Below are 26,660 nucleotides of genomic sequence, written 5' to 3' on the forward strand. Positions count from 1 at the left end.
TACTACATGCAAATTATAAGACAGTTCGTTCGTTCTTTTTTACTTTTCCGTAGTTTGTTGTTTACATCACCAATTCTTTAGCTATCACGAGAGACTTGCGTATTTATTGCACACAATATATTTATTCATATCTATAGTTATACTAGAAAATGTATAACAAATGCATTCAATCTTGATTTAGCACAACAATATTAATTCATCCTAGTGTAATTTTTTTATTTTAACCAAATTCTATTTTTTCCGTCTTCTAGTCAAAACACCTATGTGCGATTATTTTTAAAATGGTTTACTTTTCATGGTCAAGCAAATTTATTTGATCTTTTAACCCGATCAGTATTCACATAATGAATATTTTTTATTTGAAAAGTTGTCACATGGCTCACGTCTTATGTACTTATTGTTTCCCTCTAGTATGTTCGATTCCAGTCAATCAGCCAAACAGACTTTTCGCGTCTCACCCAACTAGCCATTGGCTACTAAACCATACCAAACCCCCAAATAGAGACCTTTTCAGTTCCGGACACATGGGAACATGAATAGTTAAATTAATACCATAACAACTGGGAAATTCGAAACAGGATGATCTCATAATTCGAGATCAATATTTACGAAATAGCTTCGTGATCGAGTTCATTTACGTTGAATAATATACATGTATGTGCGTGCATATTATTAGCTATATTTTAGATCGAGGAATTAATAGTGTGGACTTAATTAGCTATAGATGTAAACATTGGGTTGTGAACATTTTAATTAGGTATAGATGTCTGTGAATTTCTGAATCAACGTTACATCAGTTCCCAAGAAACTGTACGTGGTTTGGTTTTTATAACAGTTTTCACGTCTGAAATACTTTAAATTCATTTTGGCCGTCCAAACGTGGTCTCTTATTTAATACTAGTTGATAGAAAGATGTACGTAGAGCTCTATGAAGATTCATAGAACAAATAAGAAAGAGAAGGGAATCTTGAATGATGTGTGGATGAGATGTTCCCATTTCACGGCAGCTTCTATGGTCATGAGGCGGCGCCCCATCCTGACCGTTGGAGTTTTCATATGTAATAATATAAGGTAATCTATACTTTTAAAAACAGAAAAAAGAGAAAAATTTGGATTGGAGGAAATGGGAGGCGAAGAGGTGTCTTAAAACCGAAGTGGCTTTTGATAAGGTTTAAGAAACAAAAGTGTCCCGCTCGTGTTTCTGACATGTGACAACTAAAGGGGTGACCGTTTCATTTAAAGAAAAAGGGTGACCGTTTCTGTTTTACAATTCTGTTCAATTTGTTTGGATATCATTTTGTATGGGAACCCTACACGCTACGCACGAAGCATGGGGACATTTATGGCATGTTTGATTTTTCGCTTGAGAATTGTGTAATCAAAAGCATTCCGGGATCAGCGGTGTTCCTTCGTGCATAACGTCATTTTGGGATTCATCTAAATTCAAAAATAGTTACTAAGTTTTTTTATACTATAAAAATAAAGCAAAAAACGTCAAGAGTAAACCTAATCCGAAAAAAAGGTAAAAACCTAATCCGAATAAACCGACTTCTAACCGATGTGAATTGTAAAATGGTCAAAGGACATGCACCCATTGCTACGAGCTAGCTGCTAGCCTAGGACCATATAAAAAGTAAAAACCAAGAAAAGAAGAAGTGGGGGGGGGGGGGGGGGGGGGGAGTGGTTAAAGAAGACATGTGATCGTTCTGACAAAACCGCCTTATCCTCCATTATCTCAGTTATGAATCTGTTTGCAGTCTTTGTCTCGCTTTTATAATTCTCTGTTTTCTTCTATTCTCTTACTTCAACGAAATTATGATTCTCTTTTGTTTTTTACTTTCTTCCAACATTTCTTTCTCACGAAGGTATCTTTTCCAATGTCTTCATCTCAAAGATTTAACTTTCTGAAGTTACTAGAAGCGTTTATATGTGTGTCAAAAGATTACAAACCCCACTTGGATGTGTCATATAATCCATGCTCAAATAAATTTTGGAGGCACACAAGTAGTCCCATGTATTTAAAAATTAAAGAATTCATTTAAGTTCAACAATTTTATAGTCATTTTTTTTTTGTAAAATAACGTATACGTTAAGTATATGAATATATATATTGACTTTGATTTGTAAGATATGATCTTGCAAGAGTGAAAAGATTTATATCATCAACCGAAGTAAAAGTTGAGAAACTGCATGCAGGAAACGTAAGAAACTATACAACACAAAGTTTTGTTTCTACACTTTTTTGTAACCCTCAAGAACATGAAACAAACAATCTTTGTTACTAATGAAGATAAAGTTTCAAAAGACCAAAAAAATAAAACGGTAATTGAAAAAAACGAATGATCATCATTCCCCGAAAAATCTGTATACCTTTTTTGGGAACTCCATGATCATAATCTAATTTTCTCGGCTTTTTTTTTCCCTCTCGTTAGCTGTAATATATGCGGTATCTGGAGGAGAAGATGATCTCTGATGTTTCTCTAAAACTTTTAGCAACAAATGAATAATATAGTAGAAAGGGTCTCTTGATCTGTATTTTTCTTTCAGTTCCTTTCTTGACGCTTCGAAGAAGATGAAGAAACTTGTGTTGTATCTGTTAGTTTAGGTTCATGTTTATTTCTCTTACTTCTGCGTTTCGGTTTTCGTATTTTGGTGGAATGTTGTTGCTGCTTCGGTATCACCACGACTGTGTTGTCACCTTGGGATAATGGCATTTGATCTTTCTTTTTCGTTGGTGGCTCAGGAGGAACATCTGGCCATGGAGTGCGTTTGGCTGCGACTGTGATCTCTAGTGGAGGATCAATTATCCATCTGTAGTCAATGAACAAGAAAGATAAACAGAATCAAACATCAATAACATTTAGACAGTATGAAGAAATCTTCTTCTCAGAGACAGTATATCACAATTCTCTGTCCTTCTAGTCTATAGACACATTCAATGTAAGAACTAGACCTGGTAAGTAACAGAGTTTAAAAGCCTTGAGTCAAAAAAGAGAAGTGAACAAGTCAAGTCATGAGACACTTATCAACTAGGATGAAATTGGACTGACCTCTCACGCAAATGGTTAGTAAAATTAGGTTTTAACAGTCCCAACTAATATATGGTACTAGTCAAAACGTACTAACTAATTTCCTAATTTGAAATTTGAGCATAAGTCCAGCAGATTAGTTACATTCATTGATACGAGCCTACTAAAAGTTGAAAAATGGGACTAGAAGATTGTAAAGATGATTAACAATTATGAATGGGACTATATAGGAGCAAAAAAAGGCATACCCTGGAGGAAATTTGCTATCAGCGCGTGCTTCAACACGAAGCCACCATAACAGAACCTGTCTTCCACAGCTTCCAAGAGGCTCCACCATTGAAGGATCCTTCAATAGAGACAAAGGACTCTCCAAACCCTCATTCTCATTCAACGAACCAAAGTCCTTAACCCACTCTGGCTTATTCTCAGCTTCCTCCCAAAGCAATCTCGAGTTCAACACAAACCCAGACCACTCTAGCTTTTGAGGCAAAACCGCAGCAACATCATCTATATAAACCGCACTCTTCCCCGCATATGGCAATGTATTAAAAATATGCCAACCAACCAACTGATCAGTTGAGTTACAAGCAGGACCTTGTACTGGCAACAAAGAGCTCTCCTCCTCTGCCTCTTTCTCCATCTCTTTTCTCTTATCCATCGACAAAACCATCTCTTCCGCATTTCCAGAATGTGCCAATATCCCAACAGAAACAGTACCAAACCACTTCACATTCTGAATCTCATCAAAGAACTCCATACTATGCATATTACTATCATCCGCAAACATGACAACCCCATCAAGCTTCTCTTCCTTCACAACTCTAAAACACAAAGAACATAGCTTTCAGCTCCACATTCACACACATTTCAAATCAAGATTAAAAAAAAGCAACAAAATTGACAAACCTCAAAGCTTGAAGTCTCATAAAGACTTCTAATTTACTACGATCCTCCCAAGTATTAGGCATTCTCTGATCAATCCCAACATGAATCGTCCTAATACCTGATTTAGCAATGATGGAAGCCGTCTCATTAGTAGCACCACCAGCTTCAACAATGACCCAAACCAGATCATAAGGAACAAGCATCAAAGAATGCATCACACCGTTCAAATGCAAAGCTTGAAAAGTCCTCACATAAGTCGGAGTCACAGCTATAACCATCTTACTCCTCTTTACCCCAAAGACACTCTTTTGCTCCTTCTGAACTCTCTCTATAATCTGATGAGCTTTCATCACCTCAACCGGGTTCGGATGAGGCCAAGGACGGATCCGGATCCCGTGTCTCCCAACGACAACACGCGAGCTCTTTGTCGTTGAGGCCACCGTGAAGTTGTTGGTGGCTGCTCCGGGATCTAGACGACGGCCGAGGGTGTGAACATCGAGGTGCTTAACGGGTAAGTCAGGACGAAACGGAGCAGAGTAGAGATTGGTTGTGGTAGAAGAAGTGGAGAAGAGGAAGAAGAAGACTAATCTGGAGAATCGAAACCCGAGAAGTAGACTAATCAAGCAACAGAGACAGTGCAGGATCAGCCAAAACAGAGCGATTAAAGACTTCCCGGAGCCGTCAACGGAAGAATCAACCGACGTCGGAGATCTAAAGCTGTTGCTACGGCGATTTAAGTAGCTCTGATGTAAAGCAGAGAGCTTCATTCTCTCTTTCGTTGACCTCTCTCTCTCTCTCTCTTTCTCTTCTGCTTCTTCTTCTTTAATCAAAAAGATCTGAGGATTAAGAGAGCAAATAGTAAAAGATTACTTGGAATTCACGACCTTGAATCAGTTCGATTATCGCTTTCTCTTCTTGCTGTTGCTCTCACCATACCCCAAAATCTCTATCTCTGATGCTTCGATGCAACGCCAAATCGAAGGAACCAGGGAAAGCGACAAGGTGGTACACGTGTCTTTTTACTATTGGGTTAAATTCTATTTCATTAAATTATTACTACCCCTTTTAAATAAGTTTTGAGTGAAATTAGGGTCGTTTCAATACAGAATGTGTCTAATTTGAAGTCCAATTTTGTTTTTGTTAATAATTTATTTTTCGCATTAAACATCTCTAAATATTTTTAAAATTACATATTAAATGTTTGCGTATATAATAACTATAGTGTGATTTGTTTTATCACAAAATGTTAAATATATAGTATGGTTTTTTAATTAATGGGGTGTATTAAAAAAAGTAGGAAAGTACATGAATTTGGGAAAGGATTTAACCAAATGATTCTTTACTGGGCCATAAGGTAAGGCCCATGATAACGACGTAGCTCATGACTGTCATAGAGTACAGTTTGGTCCAGAAGCAAATGATCCGGTATGGAGGAGGATCCCGGTTTGTAGATTATTAGAGTATGTGCAAGCAATAACTAAACCGGTTTGGTGGGGGAGGTTAGAGAGATTTGTTATCGGTTCGTTTTCACTTGGACACAAAGCAATTTAAACATGATAACTCTGCGTCACCAAAGAGTTGTCGTAGTTTTTAACTTTTTTAGTTCCTCTCTCTTAACGGCAGAAATTCACAAACAGTCATTTGATTTAAGATTTAAAAATTACAACAGTAAAAAATACGGCTCTTTGTTGTCGTAATTTTTTAACTTTTTAATTCCTCTCTGAACGGCAGAAATTCACCAACGGTCATTTGATTTAAGATTTAAAAATTACAACAGTAAAAAATATAGACGTTAGAAAAAAGTAGCCGTTAATCAAAGTTGCTTATAAAAGTGAAGTCGTAGCCAGTTTCTTGAAACATCCCAAAATCACTTCTCTTCTTCTTTCTTCTGTACCATCACTTTACTTACCATTCTTAGTAGTTTTTAGAAAGCAAAAGGCTTCTCATCCTTTTTTACTATTTTTAGAAAACAAGAGATAGAGAGAGCAAAGTCGTTCCACGGCTGGTAAGATTTATTAAAATGTTTTGCTAATCTTTTAGAAGCATTTCCATGTTTTACGTTTTTTTTGTTTTCATCATGTTGTCTTCTTCTTCTCTCAGGAAAGAATCGTCAGTTTCAGGGAAGGGAAGAAATTTTGCCTAAATCATCATCTCTTCTCTATGTTTCTTTTTAAATTTGGAAGGGAGGAAATTATAACCAAGAGTTGAAGATGGCTGGTAAGATTTATTAAAATGTTTTGCTAATCTTTTAGAAGCATTTCCATGTTCTACGTTTTTTTGTTTTCATCATGTTGTCTTCTTCTTCTCTCAGGAAAGAATCGTCAGTTTCAGGGAAGGGAGGAAATTTTGCCTAAATCATCATCTCTTCTCTATGTTTCTTTTTAAATTTGGAAGGGAGGAAATTATAACCAAGAGTTGAAGATGGCTGGTAAGATTTATTAAAATGTTTTGCTAATCTTTTAGAAGCATTTCCATGTTCTACGTTTTTTTGTTTTCATCATGTTGTCTTCTTCTTCTCTCAGGAAAGAATCGTCAGTTTCAGGGAAGGGAGGAAATTTTGCCTAAATCATCATCTCTTCTCTATGTTTCTTTTTAAATTTGGAAGGGAGGAAATTATAACCAAGAGTTGAAGATGGCTGGTAAGATTTATTAAAATGTTTTGCTAATCTTTTAGAAGCATTTCCATGTTCTACGTATTTTTGTTTTCATCATGTTGTCTTCTTCTTCTCTCAGGAAAGAATCGTCAGTTTCAGGGAAGGGAAGAAATTTTGCCTAAATCATCATCTCTTCTCTATGTTTCTTTTTAAATTTGGAAGGGATGAAATTATAACCAAGAGTTGAAGATGGCTGGTAAGATTTATTAAAATGTTTTGCTAATCTTTTAGAAGCATTTCCATGTTCTACGTTTTTTTTGTTTTCATCATGTTGTCTTCTTCTTCTCTCAGGAAAGAATCGTCAGTTTCAGGGAAGGGAGGAAATTTTGCCTAAATCATCATCTCTTCTCTATGTTTCTTTTTAAATTTGGAAGGGAGGAAATTATAACCAAGAGTTGAAGATGGCTGGTAAGATTTATTAAAATGTTTTGCTAATCTTTTAGAAGCATTTCCATGTTCTACGTTTTTTTGTTTTCATCATGTTGTCTTCTTCTTCTCTCAGGAAAGAATCGTCAGTTTCAGGGAAGGGAGGAAATTTTGCCTAAATCATCATCTCTTCTCTATGTTTCTTTTTAAATTTGGAAGGGAGGAAATTATAACCAAGAGTTGAAGATGGCTGGTAAGATTTATTAAAATGTTTTGCTAATCTTTTAGAAGCATTTCCATGTTCTACGTTTTTTTGTTTTCATCATGTTGTCTTCTTCTTCTCTCAGGAAAGAATCGTCAGTTTCAGGGAAGGGAGGAAATTTTGCCTAAATCATCATCTCTTCTCTATGTCTCTTTTTAAATTTGGAAGGGAGGAAATTATAACCAAGAGTTGAAGATGGCTGGTAAGATTTATTAAAATGTTTTGCTAATCTTTTAGAAGCATTTCCATGTTCTACGTTTTTTTGTTTTCATCAGGTTGTCTTCTTCTTCTCTCAGGAAAGAATCGTCAGTTTCAGGGAAGGGAGGAAATTTTGCCTAAATCATCATCTCTTCTCTATGTTTCTTTTTAAATTTGGAAGGGAGGAAATTATAACCAAGAGTTGAAGATGGCTGGTAAGATTTATTAAAATGTTTTGCTAATCTTTTAGAAGCATTTCCATGTTCTACGTTTTTTTGTTTTCATCATGTTGTCTTCTTCTTCTCTCAGGAAAGAATCGTCAGTTTCAGGGAAGGGAGGAAATTTTGCCTAAATCATCATCTCTTCTCTATGTTTCTTTTTAAATTTGGAAGGGAGGAAATTATAACCAAGAGTTGAAGATGGCTGGTAAGATTTATTAAAATGTTTTGCTAATCTTTTAGAAGCATTTCCATGTTCTACGTTTTTTTGTTTTCATCATGTTGTCTTCTTCTTCTCTCAGGAAAGAATCGTCAGTTTCAGGGAAGGGAGGAAATTTTGCCTAAATCATCATCTCTTCTCTATGTTTCTTTTTAAATTTGGAAGGGAGGAAATTATAACCAAGAGTTGAAGATGGCTGGTAAGATTTATTAAAATGTTTTGCTAATCTTTTAGAAGCATTTCCATGTTCTACGTTTTTTTGTTTTCATCATGTTGTCTTCTTCTTCTCTCAGGAAAGAATCGTCAGTTTCAGGGAAGGGAGGAAATTTTGCCTAAATCATCATCTCTTCTCTATGTTTCTTTTTAAATTTGGAAGGGAGGAAATTATAACCAAGAGTTGAAGATGGCTGGTAAGATTTATTAAAATGTTTTGCTAATCTTTTAGAAGCATTTCCATGTTCTACGTTTTTTTGTTTTCATCATGTTGTCTTCTTCTTCTCTCAGGAAAGAATCGTCAGTTTCAGGGAAGGGAGGAAATTTTGCCTAAATCATCATCTCTTCTCTATGTTTCTTTTTAAATTTGGAAGGGAGGAAATTATAACCAAGAGTTGAAGATGGCTGGTAAGATTTATTAAAATGTTTTGCTAATCTTTTAGAAGCATTTCCATGTTCTACGTTTTTTTGTTTTCATCATGTTGTCTTCTTCTTCTCTCAGGAAAGAATCGTCAGTTTCAGGGAAGGGAGGAAATTTTGCCTAAATCATCATCTCTTCTCTATGTTTCTTTTTAAATTTGGAAGGGAGGAAATTATAACCAAGAGTTGAAGATGGCTGGTAAGATTTATTAAAATGTTTTGCTAATCTTTTAGAAGCATTTCCATGTTCTACGTTTTTTTTGTTTTCATCATGTTGTCTTCTTCTTCTCTCAGGAAAGAATCGTCAGTTTCAGGGAAGGGAGGAAATTTTGCCTAAATCATCATCTCTTCTCTATGTTTCTTTTTAAATTTGGAAGGGAGGAAATTATAACCAAGAGTTGAAGATGGCTGGTAAGATTTATTAAAATGTTTTGCTAATCTTTTAGAAGCATTTCCATGTTCTACGTTTTTTTGTTTTCATCATGTTGTCTTCTTCTTCTCTCAGGAAAGAATCGTCAGTTTCAGGGAAGGGAGGAAATTTTGCCTAAATCATCATCTCTTCTCTATGTTTCTTTTTAAATTTGGAAGGGAGGAAATTATAACCAAGAGTTGAAGATGGCTGGTAAGATTTATTAAAATGTTTTGCTAATCTTTTAGAAGCATTTCCATGTTCTACGTTTTTTTGTTTTCATCATGTTGTCTTCTTCTTCTCTCAGGAAAGAATCGTCAGTTTCAGGGAAGGGAGGAAATTTTGCCTAAATCATCATCTCTTCTCTATGTTTCTTTTTAAATTTGGAAGGGAGGAAATTATAACCAAGAGTTGAAGATGGCTGGTAAGATTTATTAAAATGTTTTGCTAATCTTTTAGAAGCATTTCCATGTTCTACGTTTTTTTTGTTTTCATCATGTTGTCTTCTTCTTCTCTCAGGAAAGAATCGTCAGTTTCAGGGAAGGGAGGAAATTTTGCCTAAATCATCATCTCTTCTCTATGTTTCTTTTTAAATTTGGAAGGGAGGAAATTATAACCAAGAGTTGAAGATGGCTGGTAAGATTTATTAAAATGTTTTGCTAATCTTTTAGAAGCATTTCCATGTTCTACGTTTTTTTGTTTTCATCATGTTGTCTTCTTCTTCTCTCAGGAAAGAATCGTCAGTTTCAGGGAAGGAAGGAAATTTTGCCTAAATCATCATCTCTTCTCTATGTTTCTTTTTAAATTTGGAAGGGAGGAAATTATAACCAAGAGTTGAAGATGGCTGGTAAGATTTATTAAAATGTTTTGCTAATCTTTTAGAAGCATTTCCATGTTCTACGTTTTTTTGTTTTCATCATGTTGTCTTCTTCTTCTCTCAGGAAAGAATCGTCAGTTTCAGGGAAGGGAGGAAATTTTGCCTAAATCATCATCTCTTCTCTATGTTTCTTTTTAAATTTGGAAGGGAGGAAATTATAACCAAGAGTTGAAGATGGCTGGTAAGATTTATTAAAATGTTTTGCTAATCTTTTAGAACCATTTCCATGTTCTACGTTTTTTTGTTTTCATCATGTTGTCTTCTTCTTCTCTCAGGAAAGAATCGTCAGTTTCAGGGAAGGGAGGAAATTTTGCCTAAATCATCATCTCTTCTCTATGTTTCTTTTTAAATTTGGAAGGGAGGAAATTATAACCAAGAGTTGAAGATGGCTGGTAAGATTTATTAAAATGTTTTGCTAATCTTTTAGAAGCATTTCCATGTTCTACGTTTTTTTGTTTTCATCATGTTGTCTTCTTCTTCTCTCAGGAAAGAATCGTCAGTTTCAGGGAAGGGAGGAAATTTTGCCTAAATCATCATCTCTTCTCTATGTTTCTTTTTAAATTTGGAAGGGAGGAAATTATAACCAAGAGTTGAAGATGGCTGGTAAGATTTATTAAAATGTTTTGCTAATCTTTTAGAAGCATTTCCATGTTCTACGTTTTTTTGTTTTCATCATGTTGTCTTCTTCTTCTCTCAGGAAAGAATCGTCAGTTTCAGGGAAGGAAGGAAATTTTGCCTAAATCATCATCTCTTCTCTATGTTTCTTTTTAAATTTGGAAGGGAGGAAATTATAACCAAGAGTTGAAGATGGCTGGTAAGATTTATTAAAATGTTTTGCTAATCTTTTAGAAGCATTTCCATGTTCTACGTTTTTTTGTTTTCATCATGTTGTCTTCTTCTTCTCTCAGGAAAGAATCGTCAGTTTCAGGGAAGGGAGGAAATTTTGCCTAAATCATCATCTCTTCTCTATGTTTCTTTTTAAATTTGGAAGGGAGGAAATTATAACCAAGAGTTGAAGATGGCTGGTAAGATTTATTAAAATGTTTTGCTAATCTTTTAGAAGCATTTCCATGTTCTACGTTTTTTTGTTTTCATCATGTTGTCTTCTTCTTCTCTCAGGAAAGAATCGTCAGTTTCAGGGAAGGGAGGAAATTTTGCCTAAATCATCATCTCTTCTCTATGTTTCTTTTTAAATTTGGAAGGGAGGAAATTATAACCAAGAGTTGAAGATGGCTGGTAAGATTTATTAAAATGTTTTGCTAATCTTTTAGAAGCATTTCCATGTTCTACGTTTTTTTGTTTTCATCATGTTGTCTTCTTCTTCTCTCAGGAAAGAATCGTCAGTTTCAGGGAAGGGAGGAAATTTTGCCTAAATCATCATCTCTTCTCTATGTTTCTTTTTAAATTTGGAAGGGAGGAAATTATAACCAAGAGTTGAAGATGGCTGGTAAGATTTATTAAAATGTTTTGCTAATCTTTTAGAAGCATTTCCATGTTCTACGTTTTTTTGTTTTCATCATGTTGTCTTCTTCTTCTCTCAGGAAAGAATCGTCAGTTTCAGGGAAGGGAGGAAATTTTGCCTAAATCATCATCTCTTCTCTATGTTTCTTTTTAAATTTGGAAGGGAGGAAATTATAACCAAGAGTTGAAGATGGCTGGTAAGATTTATTAAAATGTTTTGCTAATCTTTTAGAAGCATTTCCATGTTCTACGTTTTTTTGTTTTCATCATGTTGTCTTCTTCTTCTCTCAGGAAAGAATCGTCAGTTTCAGGGAAGGGAGGAAATTTTGCCTAAATCATCATCTCTTCTCTATGTTTCTTTTTAAATTTGGAAGGGAGGAAATTATAACCAAGAGTTGAAGATGGCTGGTAAGATTTATTAAAATGTTTTGCTAATCTTTTAGAAGCATTTCCATGTTCTACGTTTTTTTGTTTTCATCATGTTGTCTTCTTCTTCTCTCAGGAAAGAATCGTCAGTTTCAGGGAAGGGAGGAAATTTTGCCTAAATCATCATCTCTTCTCTATGTTTCTTTTTAAATTTGGAAGGGAGGAAATTATAACCAAGAGTTGAAGATGGCTGGTAAGATTTATTAAAATGTTTTGCTAATCTTTTAGAAGCATTTCCATGTTCTACGTTTTTTTGTTTTCATCATGTTGTCTTCTTCTTCTCTCAGGAAAGAATCGTCAGTTTCAGGGAAGGGAGGAAATTTTGCCTAAATCATCATCTTTTCTCTATGTTTCTTTTTAAATTTGGAAGGGAGGAAATTATAACCAAGAGTTGAAGATGGCTGGTAAGATTTATTAAAATGTTTTGCTAATCTTTTAGAAGCATTTCCATGTTCTACGTTTTTTTGTTTTCATCATGTTGTCTTCTTCTTCTCTCAGGAAAGAATCGTCAGTTTCAGGGAAGGGAGGAAATTTTGCCTAAATCATCATCTCTTCTCTATGTTTCTTTTTAAATTTGGAAGGGAGGAAATTATAACCAAGAGTTGAAGATGGCTGGTAAGATTTATTAAAATGTTTTGCTAATCTTTTAGAAGCATTTCCATGTTCTACGTTTTTTTGTTTTCATCATGTTGTCTTCTTCTTCTCTCAGGAAAGAATCGTCAGTTTCAGGGAAGGGAGGAAATTTTGCCTAAATCATCATCTCTTCTCTATGTTTCTTTTTAAATTTGGAAGGGAGGAAATTATAACCAAGAGTTGAAGATGGCTGGTAAGATTTATTAAAATGTTTTGCTAATCTTTTAGAAGCATTTCCATGTTCTACGTTTTTTTGTTTTCATCATGTTGTCTTCTTCTTCTCTCAGGAAAGAATCGTCAGGTTTGGTAATGATCTTTCTATTTTAATCATACTCTTTCTCATGTTTCTGGTCGTGTTGGTGCTAATTATCTTTGAATTTTGTTTGATTTGTAGAGTAGATCAGATTTTACTAAGAAGCGAGAGAGAAACTCACAATCACGGAAATATGTCCATTGGTCAGCTAACGAATGACGGCAACTGCCGCTGAGGATTTTGCCGTTAATCTCGGCATAAAGTTGATGGTAAGTTATCATGTCTCCGTCTTCTTCTTATCCGTTGTCTTTAAAGCCAGTAAAATCATAGAAACCCGTATTTATAGGTTAAATTGATTTAGCTCGTTCGTTTAGCTTTTTCTAATCTTAAATTTTTATATTTGATTTTTTCCCCCCCAAACCCGTTAATGATTTTGGTAGAATTGACTCTACAAATAATGAAATAAAATACTCTTTACTTTTACAACTTTGGTCATCTTTTTTTAACTTTGAATATATATGCGACAAACTATATTTAAATTATCAGAGAATATTGATATAAGTGTTAATCCTTTTCTTACCGTTGTTTTCAAATGAAAAAGCCAATACAGTCGTAGAAACTCGGATCGATAGATTAATAATGTGTCCAGTTATTATTCTGATTTTTTTAATATTTGATCCTTTTCCCAACCCGTTAGCAATTTTGGTAGAATTGATGATGTATTATATAATATATTTACAAACTAATATTTAATATTTAAAATTTTGGGTACTTTTGAATATTTGAGACAAATGGGATAATGTTTTTTTAGTAAGAGATGTTTTTAGTAAAAAGATTAAGGGAATTGATGACTATACAAAAAAAAATAGACAATTCAAATATGGTTTGTAACTACAGAAACCACAACCAAAATTGTCACTTATAAAACTTGTTAAGAGCTCTCTCATGATTGTTTTATTTTTTTTGTTAACTAGCCTTAATTTCCCACTACCTTTTTCACCGGGAGTCATCACAACCAAAAAGCATCATTTTCATCGGGAATCGAACTAGTGAGTGGATCCAACTCCTGCAGTGGGCATTGGTAGCTCTCTCATATTCAACACAGTCAAACAAGATTTTCACTAAAGCAAAAAAAAAAAAAAAAAAAGAAGAAAAAAAAACAAGATTTTCACTAAAGCTTGGAGAAAACCATTTAGAATCAAAATGTGTAAATAAAACCATTTGGGGTCAAAATGTGTTATAGATTGTGTGATTATGCAGAAAAATATTAGCATTATTAGCAGGTTCATGCATATTTGAGAATTTGAGGTCTACTAGAAATTTTTAGACCTATAACCAAGACAAGACCTAAAAACCAAAAAGAAAGAAGACAAAAAGAAAACACTGGAAAACATGATTTTACTGGGCCAAAGTTTTGTCATGGGATTCATAATTGAGAGAGAACATGGGCCTTTCCATTAAGATCCTGAATTGGTTCATATTTAGGGCCGATATATGAGTTTAAAGATTCAGTTCAGTTGGTTTGTAAAAAACTACGGTTATATATAGCTGATGATAGAGAGGTTCGACTATGCAAAACACCTGTTTTAGAAGCCTGACCAAAAGCAAGCTCAAACAACATTTTCAAGATCTTAAAATTTTCGAGTCAATCTACTTTTGATCTTCTCCGGTCTGGTCTTGTAATAATAATATCCCTACTCATCATAATAAAGATAAATCTTGTTGTTATCATGTCTCAGGAGGGACATAAAGATAAACTTGTTTAAAAATTCAAGTTAGATAATGAATTTTAAAAATTATACGATGCTGCAGGTGTATAAACAAGTCAATAATTTGACGGAAAAATAAGTCAATAATATAATTTCAATAATTCAGTTGTCGCATGTAATAAGTTAAGTAGTAAAACGCCGAATAACCAGATTTTTGGACAATATTAATGTACTTTACCTACGATCTTTGACAAATGCATCATCAGCAGCTTCAATAATTATTAAAAAATAATAATAAAAAATCAAAAAAAAAAAAAAAAATTACACATCCCTTTAGGCTTTAGCACTCACGAGTTATATTAATTTTCACATGTGCTCTTTGACCTTCAGGTGCAGCACCGTTACAGTTTTATGACCTTTTCACCCCTTACATAAAATTTCATTTGCCTCTTTTCGATTGGCTTTATTAAAAGTCAAGACTTTTGCTGTGTTACACAATAGTACATACTTTGTTTGCTTAGAAATAGTACTCATTAGGATTACCAAATGCTAATTTTTAATATATAAAATGAATAACAATTGAAAATTATAATAATCATTGTGAAGATACAATACGAGCATATGAACTTTTCATTTTCCACGCTTTGACATAAATTACGACCTTGACGCGTTGTCTAAACCTATAAGAAATCTTTTTTCAATAAACTTAGCAAGCTCTTTAACAGCACGTTTTTTTTTAATGACCTAAACAGTTTTATTCATTACGTGTATCAAATAAATCGAGGCCAGTTTTCCATTTTTGTCACATGTTTATATAACATGAGTTTTGTAAAAAATAACTGTTGAACTAGTATAGCTACTAACTCAGGAATGATAATTAAGAAGGATGAAACAAAGGATTTTTATTAAGATAGTCAAAGATCGTCGAATTACAATATTGCTGTTATAAGCCGTACGGCGAATTACAGATAATTGTACTCTCAAAATGACTAACTGCACTAAAGCTTAAAATCGGATTTACTCTTGACTTTTTGTCCAATGTTACTTGTCTCTCTCTGCAAGCTGCTCCCTTGGTATATATAGCTGATGGGACGCTTCATCTCTCTGCCTCGGGATCGATGTGGAATTGTCTTCCCGTAAAGTCGGCGGTCGTTCTTAGGTGGGCCATCATTTATTGGGCTGTCCGTCTCAATTGGGCCTTCTAGGAGCTTTATCGGTCCGGTAAGAAGGTTTTAGTCAGCCTGTATTTCTGGACTTTGAGGTGACTATCTCGATAATGGGCCTGTAGAAAAGCTTGTTAAGGCTGGGTGAAACCTATATCCAACAATAACGATTATACTTGAATGTAGGTTGAACGGTATAATCATGTGTTAACAAAATAGTCGAACCTCCGGGTTTATAATCATGGTTAATATTAACCGATTGTATTGTAAAGCAAACTTTTTCAAGTTGTGTTGACATTGAGTTCGAATATAACACCACGATTGAAGACAACTATCTTTGCTTTTTTAACTTTTCTTGTTGTATAGAATCAACACATGTATTATTAACAGTAAAAGCAGAACGCTTTCAGGTATCTTAATATTTCATAAAATGAGTGTAATAGATATATAAAGCTTTCATAAAATGAATCCAGTTAAAAAGAAACACACACACACACAAGTGTTCTTTAATAGTTTCTATATATAATGAAATTATCGTGGTTTGATACAAAGAATTGTGAAGATTCAATAAGGTACGTAAACTATTATATGTCTGTGGTCCTTTTATCGATTCAAGGGTTTGCTTCTATTGTGTGTCCTCCCAAAAGATAAAAATTAAAGTTTTGAATTGTGGGTAATTGGCACGTTCATGTGCCAACCAGTTCACAGCTAATCCCCACTGCATAATTGTTTAAGATATATGATTAATACTATCAAGTAGTATATGGTCTAATAAGTTGTTTAAGGATATCCGATAAAATTGGAAGAGATATTGGTCCAACCGCAAAATATGTGACCATGCCCAAAGATGACACGTATAAAATAAAAAATTGTCCAGTTTCGTGGTTTTACAAAGAAAACGATTATGATGTGAGAACAAATGTTGACTATTCGCTAGTATCCAATTTATGAAAACGAAAGAATGATGTTGAGATACTAATCGTAATTTTGATAATTGTGTTGAGTAATTATCGTGTAGTTGCTCTCCCTCTCTCTTTCTTTACATATATATGATGATTTTTATAGACTCATTTGCTTTATTTTTGTTGGATTATTTTAATTTTTGTGGTCATTTGTATTATGAAGTGAATTATATTATTGGTTTACTTTTTATTATCTAAAATTAAATATCTCAGGCCTTTTTTAAGTCTGAGATTTTTTTTTTTTTTTTTTGGCAAACAATCTGAGATATGTTATATGTTTGAATATAGAATGATTTTCTAATTACAGAATATATAGTCTGAGGAAATGCTGCACCCCAAACAAAATAATAAGTAAAATCCATAGCTAGAAAGTTACACTTATGATATACTATAGTTGTATCGAATATGAGTGGTGGTCCGTTCTATACTTGACAATATATTGGATAATTATTCAGAAAACCTAACGAAATGAGAGAGAGATCGAAAAAAAAGTCATTTAGAAGAAATGTCATGCATCTCTTTCCTTCCGGCACTAAACAAGTAACAAGTGGCAGATTATAATGATAAAATATATAGAACTCTAATCTTTGCATAACAGAGAAACAGTTTAATAATTATGAAGCACAGACAAAAAATATCGTGTTATCAATGTCAAGATCTCTCTTTTGTTTTTATGATAGAATCAGGCTCAGTTTTTTAAACCTAGATAGTGTAATATTATTTAATTTTCAACGTTTTAGTTTTCATCTTCGATTAGCTAGTTAGAGATGTATTATCTTGTCTTCCCGTTGTCCGAACCAACTAAAGTTCCGTTTGCAATTTCTTTTTTTTTTCTTGGTTAAAATCAGCAATTATCATAAAATTGTTATACATAAAAAATGGAAACTTTCTGTTAAACAAATGTGTACTCTACCAAGAATGTCTTGCTATAACAAGTTTTTGGACACTTTCGGTTATTGCTTATGAAAAACTAAGGATTTCCAAAAACTAATGGTAGTAAAAGTAAGATCTTGTGGTGTATATTATGGCTTTATCCATACAGCAGAAAATTATACGGTTTACGTTGTCATGACTTCGATGTCGGTCGCATCTATAATAGTACGTACCATATATGGACCTACGTACGTCTCGTATTGAAAACTTTCCGTTTGAATTGTTATTTATTTATTTGGATATTTAGAATAAGAATCCAAGCTACCCTATAACATACTCACACGTATACTAAAACAATGCTTTGATGACGTGTTGGCTAAACAAATACTAATATAAATATATCTTGGAAAGTTTGCTTAGAGAAATATACTCTGTATTCAGAAATTATGGAATTTAAAATATAAAAAAATCCGTTTAAACAGATCCATACATCTGCATTTAAAACGATATATCCAGTTATGTTAAAGTTACTGTATACATGTCATTAATACTTAAAATCAAAAATACGCCGACAAAAAAAAAAATCAAAATACCGACATAGAATTTTGGTATATTTCATGTATTAATTTAACCATCTAATACATAATACTAGTAGAGTATTATACTAATGACTAAACTAACAGGTCAATCGGATGATTCCAAATAAAACAGTCCATCTACAACGCATACTCACAACTCACAAGTTTATACTACTAAAAATAAGAATTTTACAACGCATAAATATTGTCGATAAATTTGGTGCTATAATTTCAGACGAATATAACATAATCTATTCTTAATGCGTGGCTCAAGCATTTAAACTCCAAAGGCACTTTCACTGTTTCCAAATAATTAGATTCCGTTTTTTTGAGAAATTATCACAAAATTAGTCTTTCCAGTGTTGTGAAGTGTTGAGAAACATGGACTTGAAATTACATTTGTGGGCTTAAGTTCCCTTATAACATCACGATATTTGAAAGGGTAGTAGAGTCAAATAAAGTACATCGCTATTGCGTGGATGGAACGTCTATTTCCAAACGCTATTGTCCACCGACCTAAACTTTTTTTTTTTGTTTTAGTGTTTTTTAATAAATACATAAATAAATTTCTATTCTTATACAAAATTTTGGAGAGTTTATTGTGACTAATGCCATTTGTTGTTTGCAATTATTTTAGAAAATGTTCATAATTGGAATTCAGATTACGACTTCTTTTTCAGCTGAACTAACTAAGGTTTTATGGTTGGATCACCTATATACACCACACAAAGTTTGGGAATTTAATTATAAACACAGTATAGGAAAATTTGGAAATTTTTTAGTAAGTCTCAAATCGTAAACAAAAGATAGTGATGTGTTCAAAAATAGAATTCGCTACCTATAACATCTACAACTACTATATAGGAAAGTTATCAATTCTTTGTATTCTTAAAATTGTAGGTAGATCCTACGAAAGTATTTTGAATTAAAATTTTCAAATAATTTGTGAATAAGTCGGAAATTTTTTGAGTATAATTATTAAAAGCATGAAATGTATTTATAGTACTAAAATATTACTCTCTCTGTTTCACAAAGAGTGTCATTCTAACACATTTCATACAAATTAAAAAAAATTTGAATTATATATATTTGCCCCTATTTAATAAGTGATTAATAGTTTAAATTTAATGACAAGAGCTTAGGGTTTAGGGGTAAAAAAGAAAATATAGCATTAAAAAGCATATTGGAAATTTAGAATAACACTCCTAAAATAATACTTTTTGTGTAAAAAGGAAAGACATAGGAAATAAGGAAAGACAAAAGCTCCTCAGTAATCCCACTAACTTGTCCCCAGAACAGAAGGAGACACGCCTGTCATTACCGCCTCTTCCCTATTAATTACTTTAATGCAAACAATAAAATAAAACAAATACTCCAGTAAGTAAATTAATCGTATTATTGCTTTAACATTTCTGTAATAATTTTTAAAAAACTTAAATTAAATCCCATTTATTATTGTTTCCCAAATTCCACAACGACGACCCACTTCCCTACGTCAATACTATTCCTATTCCATGCAATCAATAAATATCCTCTGTTTATTTTGTATTTTCAATTTATTGACGATTTGACAATTTGAACGACGTACAATACATATAGTCAACTCAAACTGAATCGATATTAGAAATTTTAAATTTATAACAAGAAGCTTTTATACCAAGTTTGACTCGCGACATTTAGAATTCAAATCAACCGTACCGAGTAGAAAATTTTGAGATTTATTTACATATTGCTTGGGATACTAGACATTTTCACACATGTTTAAAGCAATGCAAAATTACGCAGCTGTTAAGCGAGATAAAATAGATCATCATCATAGATTCATATCGTTAAGACAAATGGGGTAATATACTAAAAATAAATAAATAAATTGACGTTATCGATGAGGCCTTAAATCGTATATATACCGTATTGTTGATTTCACACTATATCATTAAGACGCTTATCTGTCCATATCTAATTTTCTTTAACCGATCACTAAAATTAACGTGTGTAAAAAAAAAAAAAAAAAAAAAAAAAAAAAATTAACGTGTGTTGTATTGTAGTACATATAAACAATTTTAAATATACCTATCTTTACAATAATGGGTGTCATTTCTAGTTATGTAGTAGTATATGCCAACGGAAACATATATTAGAGAGGTTATTACAAAATAAATTGCAGTTTGAGTTTATATTCAATCTTTGTTTATTTTTATTAGTAGTTCGGGATGTTTAATGCATCGAAAATTAAGTTGATAACCGGCCAATGGAAAGAGCCGACGAGCTTTATTAAAATAGTACAATAATAAGGTGCATGAGAGTATTATTTAACACTATAAATATTTTAATACCGTCCAAATAATAAAGACAAAATATATAATAACTTCGAATTATCTATATGTGTGTGTATATAAATGTCAGGGAAGATGAGATTGTTGTCTCTGTCTTAGTAGAATAAGTGTATATATATATATATATAGAGAGAGAGAGAGAGATAACCTAAAAAAAAAAAAAAAAGAGAAACAATATAAAGTGAGAAAGTCATTAAGAGATTAGTGTCGGTCAATTTTTTGAAACTTCTCTTTTGCGGTTTCGTGTTCCTCTCATCTCTTCTTGGCCCACGTGTTCATCAATCTCCCTCTCCGCATGTAATCGCTTCGCCGTCAATTTCACACATCTTCTTCTTCTTCTTCTTTCATCTCTTTGGATCGAGAGAAAAAGATTGATTCATTCTTTTCGTGGGTTTCTTGAAATCTCCGGCGAAAACCTTACATATGGAGACGGCGACGGAAGTGGCGACGGTTGTTTCTACTCCGGTTGTTACGGTTGCGTCGGCGGCTGCTGCGGCGACGAGGAAGAGAGAGAAGCCGTATAAAGGGATAAGGATGAGGAAGTGGGGGAAGTGGGTCGGAGATTAGAGAACCTAATAAACGGTCAAGAATCTGGCTTGGCTCCTACTCTACTCCTGAGGCGGCGGCGCGTGCTTACGACACGGCGGTTTACTATCTCCGTGGTCCTTCCGCTAGGCTTAACTTCCCGGAGCTTTTAGCCGGAGTTACGGTGGCTGGCGGTGGAGGTAACAGTACTGGTGGGGACATGTCGGCGGCTTATATAAGGAGAAAAGCGGCGGAGGTTGGAGCGCAAGTGGATGCGTTAGAAGCGGCGGGGGGAAATCTTCATCATCATCATCATCAAAGTCAACATCAACGTGGTAATCATGATTACGGAGATAATCATAGTGATTATCGTATTAATGATGATCATATGGAGGAGTGTACTAGTAAGGAAGAGTTTAAGAGGTGTAACAACGAGTCATGGGAACGGGTTGATTTGAACAAACTACCTGACCCGGAGACTTCAGAGGACGATTAGGAAAAGAACTATATATATCGATTTGATTTCACTAGCTTCCCTACTTTGTTCTTCTTCTTCTTCCTTCACTTTACCCCAAGTAAAAAAGTTGTACAAGGAAGATTAGAGAATGTATGTTTTTACGATGTGCGGCGGTTTGCTAACATGCACCCACCTCTCTCTTGAGTTTGTGATTACTAATTTACTACTACTAGTACTGTAATGATATCTTCTTCCCATAAGTAGTAGTATTTCAACCACTCCTCTTAAACTTAAGTTCTCGTACTCAACAAATCTACGTGTTAAAGCCACTAAATGATGTTCCAAGGTATAAGAAAGAAGTTATAAAGCCATTACTAGATCATTTAGATACGTCTTCTAGTGTAAAAGGATCATCCAAAATACTAAATTTTTTGTTTTGATAATGTTCGTTTAATTTGATTCATTTTGATGATTCACAGTACGGTTTCAGTAGAGTAAATATTAGTCGGATGTTTATTAGATATGTGAACGCGGCGGTGAGTGAATAGCAGCAGAAACAGGACTACAGGAGACTATTAGAGTCGAGAGATTGGGAACGACAAAGAGTGTCCTACATAACAAATATGGTAAGTGGGTCTTAACTGGTCCGATCGTAACAACTAAAGCTCTCTCCATCTCTATTATCCTAACAACTACTAAAGTCATCTCTTTCTTTCTTCTGTGTTTTCTAATCTGTTTTTGTGGGGCAAAGACAGCAAACAACACTCACATATCGAATCTGGCTCTCATCTCTAGTCTATGGTCTTGTTTGAAAAGACCAAATGTGTTTTCTTCTCCACTAGATAGCTTAAACGTAGAAATTGACCAACAGTTAAAAACTGTTTCTACTTCACACAAATCCGTTTTCCATATTTTTCTTTCTAATCTCAGATCTAAGCTAATCACTGAAAATTCAGATTCAGCAGTGTTTACTTTAAAAGGTCAATTGTTTTGGAGTTTTTCCTTTGGCCAGCTAATGATGAGCATGACCTTGCAACTAACTCATTTGTAACTTGTCATTATTAATTATATCTTTCTTAATCGAGTAAATCATGGAAGTTATATAGACCACAACTAGATATCATTCCGCGATCTATAGAGCCTCCATGTTAAGAAAAGATTCCAATTTCACAGATGCATTTGTACGGACGATACCAAGAAGGTAAATATTAGATATTTTTGGTTGAACCAATATCAATTAAAATACCTTAAAAAGGTTGTTACTTTGGTGGTTAACCAAATGTAGAAAGTGGGAAACATTTTTTTTATAAATAAAATTAAAATTTAGAAAGCATAAACTGATGAGAATCAAATATTTACCCAAAAGCATCTGATAACCTAACCCATCAACCAAACAGAGAAGCTGATTCTGCAGGAAAATAAAGTTGGTAGTGCACTTACCACTTACCAGAGTTTGCGACTGTTATCAGGATCTTTGATTCACTTTGATGTAAACCCTCGCGATATAAGTGTCATGGCTCTTAATCATACATTGTACAACGAGGAATACTCTGTTTTCTCACTTTTATTTGTTGGAGAACGTTTCATCATTGCTTTCCTATTTTCTTGTTTGGTTTATATCTTAATCAAGCATTCTTATCACCAGAGCGCTTTATTTGAAGCGCGGCTCTAACAACGTTTCCTCTTGTGATAATACCGACCTTATTTGAAGGAGATATAAAAGGTTAAGTGATGAGAAAATGTGGTGTGTTGACATATAAGTGTAAGATGGGTAATTGTGAAATTTCTCTTACCAATTTGCCATCAGAATCTACCACAGGGAGCCGGCGATATTTTGTCTCCAGCAATATTCTAGTGAAAAATAGAATAAGAAGCTTATATTAGTGAATAATGTAACTATCACACATCTGAAAAAACGATGGCACTGAAAAAAAAAGGAAAGACAATAACTTAGCAGCATCTTCGAGGTTGGTTTTTTCCTCAACAACTAGGGGAGCTGGTGTCATTAAATCTCCAACAAGCTTCCCATTGGTTTTGCTGAGTAGCTTTTGCACTGCATTGAAAGTCTGCAAAAGAAAAAATACGAAAACAAGAGAAATATAGAAACAATTCATACTGAGACGATTTATCATGTCAGAATTGAGTCCATTTAAAGAAATTCGTCTACTGAAAACTCTGAATGTAATATTAAACATAACTCTACCACATGCATTTTTCATATAAGGTAGTTCTTTAGTGCAGAATACACTCATAACAATGACAAGATACTATAATGGGTCACAGCAATTAGCTGAATCATTGTGCATGGTAATTGTGTAAATCAAATCAAGTTCCTCGTAACTTTCAATTCACACTATCTACTGCTGATAATGTGAACTAGGCAAATGATCACAGTGAGAAAGAATATGAATGAGTGTTTTGAAAAGCATTCAGGTCAAAATGTTAGTAGGAAAAGGAAGGGCCACATACTTTCCAGGTGCTGTCAACTTCAGGGAACATAGAATTTTCTGTTCTTCCACTACCTATTGGCAACAAAAAAAAAAACCAGCAATAAGATTTAAGGGGTAAGGGAAGAAGCTTTTTGATCATTTCACATTGAGCGTGCTATCTCGCAACGAATGAGACAGAAGGTAATCATAACATAACATAGATATTTCTGGCTTTATGCCACCATGTGATCAAGTAGCTTTCTTCTTTCTCCACTTCAAAGAGAAATCCCGAATTCAAAGACCATGAAAGGAATGGAAACCAAATACATCAAGTGGTGTAGCTGGCCCATTTACCAGATATTGAATCCAAAGCCAGCAAGTCATAGTCTGAAACAAGCCCAACCTGCAGCAACAAAAAAATCCTTCATAAGCATCACCCTCAAGTGTTTAAACCTCCATGAGTAGATTGGATCCAGTTCCCTTAAGACCTAAATTCAAAAGAGGATACGAACCAATTTCCAGTCGTCGTCTATCACAGGAAATCCTGTAATTCTATTCTCCACAAGGAGTTCCAGAGCTGTAGAGATGGGAAAAAAAAAGAGATCATAACTCATAAGTTTGAAAATAAACGCAGCAGCACATGTTTTAAGCAATCTAATGGACTTTAGAAGATGACAAACATCGACCTTCATCCACAGTGGTCGTAGGTTTCACCACGTGCAAGTCCTCCTCCTTTGTCATGAACTCACCAACAGTGTACACTCCACTTCTTGGCTACAGTAACAGTCAAATACATGCTCAGCTTAAAAAGCTCGAACTAATCCTCTCATTACTTGAACAACACTACATAATTCGAGTATCAACCCCAAAATGCAGGACATCGAGAACAAGAGTGAATCAATATATCACCCAACAGATGCTCAAATTCTCCTACCAATTCAAAATTGGTCACTATTGTATCACTCAAATTCCACGACTCTTAAAGATCGAATCCCGAATCTCAGATATGCAATTTTCACCAGGTTCGATCTAAGCTAGTAACTAGTATACAATTCAAATCAATCACCTGATTCTATGAAAAATTCTCAGAATCTAAGACGCAATTGATCATATAATCACACATGCAAAAACAAAATTCCCCAAAAAAGGAAAGAGTAATTTGGAACTGGAAATCGAAAGTGAGTGAGCTTTACCGAAGAGGAGTTCTTCATCAAAGTAGCTCCGGCGGCGGAAGAAGATGAAGGAATCCTAGATTTGGAAGGGAAGCTGCTTCGAGCCAAGGTGAATTGGTGGCAATGGCATGGCTGAAATCTCGGCGGAAGAAGATACGGCGAAGAAGGAGAGGATGATACGCGTAAGCGCGTAACGGAGAGTGGAGCAGCGTGGAGGACGGCGTCCATTGGCCGTCGGAAAGAGCTCGCCGGAAGTAGAGAGAAAGTGATGGGAGAAGAAGATAATGCGTCACCGATCTAACCGCTTTGTTTGTATTGGGAAAAGCGAAGTGTGACTGTGACCCCTTTTTCTTGGTTAATTTAACATCATCATCTTTTTAGTTCCTGTAAACCGAACCGGTTTATATTGTAAACCAAATTGGTTTTATAGTTCCCCTTTTTTTGGATCTGCTTTAATTGGATTCTAGTCCAATCGAGAAAAGCCCAAAGGGCCTGATGACAAAAACAAAGAATAATTATGATTTAAGTCACTCATTAGTCCAAATTACACGTGTATTATCATATTGGTCGTGAATCTCGTGATCAAGATTCGATAATTACACGTGTATTATGTTATTGGGCCTGTTCGTTTCGTCGCTGCAGGTACCTGCGGTTGCGGCAGCCGCAAATTTCGTCGTTCGTTTAGTTGTCGCAGGTACCAACGGCAAAACGCTGCGGCGAACGCTGGTTCTGATTTTGAACGTCGATTAGTTGCAGCGATTAAAAAAGTTATGTTTGCTGCTGCCGCTGCCGCTGCCGCTACCGCCTGCGTCGACGAAACGAACATGCCTATTAGTGGGTGTCTTTTTACCGCCACATAAAAATAGTCACTAGTTAAAAAGTTTAAAGAGATTTTTAATAATCATCCATCATAATCTCAAGTACTGTGTACGGGATTGAAGTATTTAATTATAATCAAATTCTTTGCCATACATAACCAAGTCCGTTCTTAAAATGTTTCTTTTGAATATGTAGCAACAAAATGTCGTTGACAAACTCACGATCCTAACAAACCATATGCCATAATTATTATGAAATCGAATTATGACACTAGATATATAAACTACTACTTTCATATCATCATCGATCGTCCGTTTAATCTTGAAGAAAAAAAAAGAAGAAGAGTTTTTCGAGAAAGAATCATCAATAGTTATTTAGTACAAACGAAACTTTGAATCTGATTCAACGATAACTTTTATTACTAAAGCCTTTCATTATACTCAAAGGAAATTAATTGCCTTCAGCGACTCTCAATTTGTTCTTTTTAAATTTTATTATCTTTCAAGTTGTTTGCGTTTTTCATTTTATTTTGTTTTTGCTGAAAGTTATTATCTCTTTCCGCGACAGAAACAAAAAAACTTAATTAGCCAAGTTTAATTATATATTCTATTCAATTCTTTTTGTTTCCTCTACGTCAAAATTAGCAAAAAAGACGCATCGATATCATGGATACAAAGAATAGAGTACGTGGAAAATGTATTTATTCATAGTGGATATGAAAGAATCTGCAACACAAAGAATCACAATATGAAAATCTTGCATAGTTTATAAGTCTATAAAAGTGTTTATTGTAATCATGAATTAGAACAAGTGTTTCCACGTCCGTTATTTCGTATCAATTTGCATACAAAATATGTAACTCTTAAGTCTTAACGAGAAATGTGAAATACTATGCTATTTCGTATCAATTTGCTCAAAAGCTGTCGTTTTAATTTTTTTTTGTCAACTACCCTTAATACACTAGTAAAAAAAACACGTATAGCTACTAAAATTTTCGAGGCTGAACCATAAAATTCGTGACTATTTCATTACATAGCCACGATTAGTCACGAAAAAAAATCGTGTCTATAGCCTCGTAGCTAATTTAATTCGTGGCTTTTTCGTGTCTGTTTAGCT

At 34.1% G+C, this 26,660-nt stretch overlaps 2 protein-coding genes, 1 long non-coding RNA gene and 1 pseudogene across 4 annotated transcripts; 2 read left to right on the top strand and 2 right to left on the bottom strand.

The window, feature by feature from the left end:
* Positions 1-2,136: 2,136 nt before the first annotated feature.
* LOC104729446 (beta-1,4-xylosyltransferase IRX14) lies at positions 2,137-4,985 on the bottom strand. Its single transcript, XM_010448384.3, has 3 exons — positions 3,936-4,985; positions 3,278-3,850; positions 2,137-2,811 (listed from the first exon to the last, which is right to left on the bottom strand). The coding sequence occupies exons 1-3, from the start codon at positions 4,679-4,681 to the stop codon at positions 2,544-2,546; spliced, it is 1,587 nt and encodes a 528-aa protein (XP_010446686.1). The 5' UTR covers positions 4,682-4,985; the 3' UTR covers positions 2,137-2,543.
* A 787-nt stretch (positions 4,986-5,772) lies between these two features.
* Positions 5,773-14,255, top strand: LOC109128102 (uncharacterized). Of its 2 annotated transcripts, none has more exons than XR_015574151.1 (34): positions 5,773-5,919; positions 6,015-6,131; positions 6,226-6,342; positions 6,437-6,553; positions 6,648-6,764; positions 6,860-6,976; positions 7,071-7,187; positions 7,282-7,398; positions 7,493-7,609; positions 7,704-7,820; positions 7,915-8,031; positions 8,126-8,242; positions 8,337-8,453; positions 8,548-8,664; positions 8,760-8,876; positions 8,971-9,087; positions 9,182-9,298; positions 9,394-9,510; positions 9,605-9,721; positions 9,816-9,932; positions 10,027-10,143; positions 10,238-10,354; positions 10,449-10,565; positions 10,660-10,776; positions 10,871-10,987; positions 11,082-11,198; positions 11,293-11,409; positions 11,504-11,620; positions 11,715-11,831; positions 11,926-12,042; positions 12,137-12,253; positions 12,348-12,577; positions 12,666-12,793; positions 13,499-14,255. It is a non-coding gene; the product is annotated as an uncharacterized LOC109128102 (long non-coding RNA). The 2 variants fall into 2 exon arrangements; XR_015574150.1 differs by having other exon boundaries at positions 12,348-12,464; positions 13,499-13,826.
* Positions 14,256-20,415: 6,160 nt separating this feature from the next.
* Positions 20,416-21,402, top strand: LOC104733107 (ethylene-responsive transcription factor RAP2-10-like; annotated as a pseudogene).
* A 937-nt stretch (positions 21,403-22,339) lies between these two features.
* Positions 22,340-25,210, bottom strand: LOC104729447 (CBS domain-containing protein CBSX1, chloroplastic-like). Its single transcript, XM_010448385.3, has 8 exons — positions 24,747-25,210; positions 24,240-24,327; positions 24,066-24,130; positions 23,908-23,956; positions 23,594-23,646; positions 23,075-23,190; positions 22,918-22,975; positions 22,340-22,824 (listed from the first exon to the last, which is right to left on the bottom strand). The coding sequence occupies exons 1-8, from the start codon at positions 24,951-24,953 to the stop codon at positions 22,750-22,752; spliced, it is 711 nt and encodes a 236-aa protein (XP_010446687.1). The 5' UTR covers positions 24,954-25,210; the 3' UTR covers positions 22,340-22,749.
* Between the last annotated feature and the right edge of the window lie 1,450 nt (positions 25,211-26,660).

This window comes from Camelina sativa, chromosome 12 (genome assembly GCF_030686135.1).
Source record: "Camelina sativa cultivar CO46 ecotype springtype chromosome 12, ASM3068613v1".
Classification (NCBI taxonomy): Eukaryota; Viridiplantae; Streptophyta; class Magnoliopsida; order Brassicales; family Brassicaceae; genus Camelina; species Camelina sativa.

Bases quoted from the DNA above. Each gene is read 5' to 3' on its own strand.
- LOC104729446 (XM_010448384.3), bottom strand. From the start codon at position 4,681: ATGAAGCTCTCTGCTTTACATCAGAGCTACTTAAATCGCCGTAGCAAC. The intron at 3,851-3,935 runs GTTTGTCAATTT...TTTGTGTTTTAG, and splicing joins ATGAGACTTCAAGCTTTGAG to AGTTGTGAAGGAAGAGAAGC. The intron at 2,812-3,277 runs GTATGCCTTTTT...CATTGACTACAG, and splicing joins GATAGCAAATTTCCTCCAGG to ATGGATAATTGATCCTCCAC.
- LOC104729447 (XM_010448385.3), bottom strand. From the start codon at position 24,953: ATGGACGCCGTCCTCCACGCTGCTCCACTCTCCGTTACGCGCTTACGC. The intron at 24,328-24,746 runs GTAAAGCTCACT...CTGTTACTGTAG, and splicing joins TGATGAAGAACTCCTCTTCG to CCAAGAAGTGGAGTGTACAC. The intron at 22,976-23,074 runs GTTATTGTCTTT...ATTTTTCACTAG, and splicing joins AACCTCGAAGATGCTGCTAA to AATATTGCTGGAGACAAAAT.